A 4,211-nucleotide genomic window follows, 5' to 3' on the forward strand; every position below is an offset into this window, starting at 1 on the left:
AGTTGAATATAATTATAATATAATATTATAATATTGTTGATATTTATGGATGGATGTTATTGAATAGTATTATATGTGCATATAAAATCAAATAGTAAATATTTTTCAATTGGCTAAAACCATTCTGTATATGTCAATTAACATAACCAAATACCAACCAAACCTTGAATTATGCTACAGATTTTTTTTTTTTTTTTCTCTTTTTTCTTTTGATGAAAGCAAGCACTTTGAATATGATTTCAGTTCAATCAAGGGGATACAAGGTATATTGATCCATGAAGTGTATCTGATCATAGCCTTCAACAGTATATCTATCTCTCCAGGTCAATGTGCGTTTAATGACATTTAATAGAAAAAAGATACAATTTTAGTCGTGTATTAATTTACAGGCAATGATATTTTTGGTCCTATATAAATTTATTTTTGTAATTTAGTCTTATAATTTAAAATTTTAGCAATTTAGTGCTTTTTTTGGTCGGAATCCTCATTTCGATTAGGTCACATACAGTTTTCTAACCAGATTACGTTAACATCGTCAATGGCTATATTTACAATTTTATAAATGACAAATGGTATTTGTTGGTATAATTTAACTGTCTTAACGTATACTCAAAGAGCGTCAATGTGATTTACCCGATATTAGAGGCAAACAAGATTATTTTAATTACATTTTTATTCAAAAACCACAACTAAATACACACATTTTGCTTCCTGGTGCAAATATGCACGTAAATACATGCATGCACTTAATTATACCATAACTTCCAAAGATATTATTGAACCTTCAGACATATCTTGGCTTCAACACAATGGTGGCATGGTTCAACATCCGAGTTGCAAACTGCCCGTTGTTCTCAGTCATGTCGATCTTCGACTGCCCGGGAGGAGGCAGAAGCTCGAAATTTTGGACCAGGCTGCCCAAAGTTATGCCTAGGACAGGCATGGCAATGAGCATTCCAGGGCAGTTCCTCCGGCCAACCCCGAATGGAATATACTTGATGTTGTTGCCATTAACTTGCACATTAGACTCCTCCTCCAAGAATCTTTCGGGCCTGAATTCTTCGGGCCTTTCCCAATGGGCCGGGTTGTTGGCTAGCCACCATGCATTAACGTATATTCTACACTCAGCAGGGATATCGTAGCCCCCGAGGTTGGCTTGGTGGAGGTTCATATGGGGGACCAAACAAGGAACTATCATTCTCAAGCGAAGAGTTTCCTTGATCACGGCCTCAAGGTATGGGAGCTTGTGGGTGTCGGGCTCCGTAACTTGATTTTTCGGGCCGAGAATGGTGTCAATCTCAGTCCGAAGTTTTGCTTGGATCTTAGGGTTGTTGATGAGTTCTGCAATTGCCCACTCAAGCGCCCAAACAGTTGTCTCTATTGCTGAACATACATATAATTCACATAATTGAAATAATATATATCCGATTAATTAACTAATATTCTTTTAGCTTTAGAATTAAGAAATTAATTAAAACATAAAATCTTGAAAAACAAATTAAAAGATTGATATACCAGCAACATTCATGTTCTCAACAATGAAGAGGACATTGTCTTCATTGATCTCTCCATTCTTCTGCGCTTCAAGAAAGTGATCGATGCCACATTTCAGGTCAATATTCTTCTCTACCATCCCATTTCTAGTTGCAACCACACTCCTGTTGTTGAGATTCCAAAACATTATACAATTAAGGATTAAAAGAATGTTTGTGTAATTAGATCTAACCTCATGATATAATGTCAACATATTTTATCAAACATTTTATTATTGAACTTCGGGAAGCGCGGAGTATCAAATATAAAACACAAATATCAAATACAATTGAATAGGCAAAGTTACACTTTTAGTAATCATGAGATAAGAGGTTCAACACTTTTAATCCTCTATTTTAAAGAACTTTTTAAATGATTTCAGAATTAGGAAGACTCAAGACAAGTAGTCCAATAAATTACATAAAGTAGAGGACCAATTAAATGTATCGAATTTTGTCAAGTTTGACTATTTTAGAAATACCATAAAGCAAATGACTAAATGCATCAAGTTTTTAAAATTTTTAAACTATTTTAAAAATTTCGTAAAATAGAAAACTAGAAGTAATCTTATTTTATAATACTAAAAGTGTATTTTTTGGATTAAATAAAATAACTTTGGAAAAATAAATGAAATAGGGAGTGAAAGAGTAAACATACTTCTTCTGGTGAATAAAAGAGTCCTTGTATAAATTCAACCTTCTCCTCATCACCTCTCTGCATGTCTTCAAATACCCTCTCAAGAATGGTCTCAAAATTGGAACAAAATCACCAAAATTATACTCAAGACTCTGTCCTAATTTACTCCTCTCCCCATTCACACTCTTGAGCTTCACAAACAACGGATCCTCTTCGCTCTCGAACCTCTTATCAAACATCATCTTATACACGTTGTTGTACACCATCAGCTCCAGTCTCCTCCTCAGCACCACCCCTTCCTCCGCCGCTGCCGGGTTCCTCCTCACTTCCTCCACCACCTTCGCCACCTCCGCCTCCCACTCGCGGCGGTACTGCTGCACCACCCTGTTCGTGAAAAACGGTACCGACACGATCCGCCGCATCTTCCGCCAGTGGTCGCCGTACTCCGCGAACACCATGTCCTGGCCCTTGCCTGTGAAGATATCGAACACGATGTTTCTTGAGCGGGACCCGAATTCTTTGCCCCGTGTGAGTAGAACTTCTTTGGCGAGTTCGGTGGATGAGATTACGGCGATGTTGCGCTGCCCCATTCTGAGGAGGAAGAGTTGGCCGAATTTCTTTGCGTAGTTTGTGAAGTCGTGGTGGTCTAAATTGTTGCCGATTTGGAGCCAGCTTCCGACAAGGGGAAGGGCGAATGGGCCCGGCGGAAGATTCAGGCGCTTGCCGCGGAGTTTGGAGATCAGGATGGCAGCGGCGGCGGCAGAGAAGAGGCCGACGAGGGTTTTCTGGAGGAGGAGGAGAAAATCCATGGGGAGGGGGAAGGAAGTTGGAGATGTTTGTTGTGGTGATTGGCGAAGTCCTCAAGCTGAGGTATTTATTTATCTTTCTTAAGCTTATATATTATACTATTGCCTCTACAAAGATTTGCACATGTAGTGCAACTACTTGTAAAATATTTGCAATATGGTCCCAGCCGTATATAAAAATGATGCCATGTAAAAAATTTATTCTCTAATACAAATTAAGTGAATATAATAATTAGGAAAACACAATCAAAAAATTATAGTCCAAATCCGATTACATTTTTATAAATTTGATTATCTTATGGTAAATTTAAGAACAAGGTGATGAACATTGTTGGACTATGAATTACTCCTGAGTCATATAATTGGGTGAAATCAGACGGCACATCACAATCGAAAAATTCTAGTTCAAACCCTATTATATTTTTAGAGATTTCGTTATCTTATGGTAAATTTAAGAACCAGGTGATGAAAATTATTAGACTAAGAATTACTCTTCGAGTCACATAATTAGGTGAAACCAGCCGGCATATTATAAAGAATCTACAATCTTATACGTATTTGATAATTCGGATTAAAGAAAATCAAATTGATGAAATAAATTGGATTTAAATTTCAAAACAATATACTCCATGCCTGCTGCCTGCCTATATATTTTTCTTTTTTTTTTTTTCTGAGAATAAAACGTACGACGTCATGAATCACTCACTGAAATATAGCAAATCTGGCGCCAAGTTCATGCCGCCGGAACAACTAATTACATGATCCATGTCGGCATTACACGTTGTTATTATTCTTATTGTTGATTGTTTAATTCCTAAGTTCAGCAGTACAAATTAACTCCATTGCTGACATTAATTTATTTGATATGCATATTATACTACAAATTGGATAAAATTATAATTTTAGTCCTATAATTTAGAAGTGGTGGCATTTTTGATCCTGTAGGAATTAATTTTCGCAATTTAGTCCTATAATTTTAGCAACTTTAGTCCTTTTTTTATCAGAAAATTGCATGCAACTCAATTCAATTATAATTTTAGTCCTGTAAATCAATTCGTGAAGGACCAAAAGTGACAACCCATCTAAGTTCCAACATCCCTTAAGTTATAAAATTATAATTTAATTGGGTTATGTGCAAGTCACATACAACTTTTCCACCAAATAAATATTACTGTAAAAATTAATTTATACAGAACAAAAATTGTGATCCCGTATATATTAGAGAAGTGAACTTAA

The 4,211-nt window shown here is 36.0% G+C and overlaps 1 protein-coding gene across 1 annotated transcript; it reads right to left on the minus strand.

The window, feature by feature from the left end:
- LOC105170463 (trans-cinnamate 4-monooxygenase) lies at positions 656 to 3,036 on the minus strand. Its single transcript, XM_011091227.2, has 3 exons — positions 2,191 to 3,036; positions 1,516 to 1,658; positions 656 to 1,383 (listed from the first exon to the last, which is right to left on the minus strand). Exons 1-3 carry the CDS (start codon positions 2,976 to 2,978, stop codon positions 785 to 787), a joined length of 1,530 nt encoding a protein of 509 aa, XP_011089529.1. The 5' UTR covers positions 2,979 to 3,036; the 3' UTR covers positions 656 to 784.

Source organism: Sesamum indicum, linkage group LG9 (genome assembly GCF_000512975.1).
Source record: "Sesamum indicum cultivar Zhongzhi No. 13 linkage group LG9, S_indicum_v1.0, whole genome shotgun sequence".
Classification (NCBI taxonomy): Eukaryota; Viridiplantae; Streptophyta; class Magnoliopsida; order Lamiales; family Pedaliaceae; genus Sesamum; species Sesamum indicum.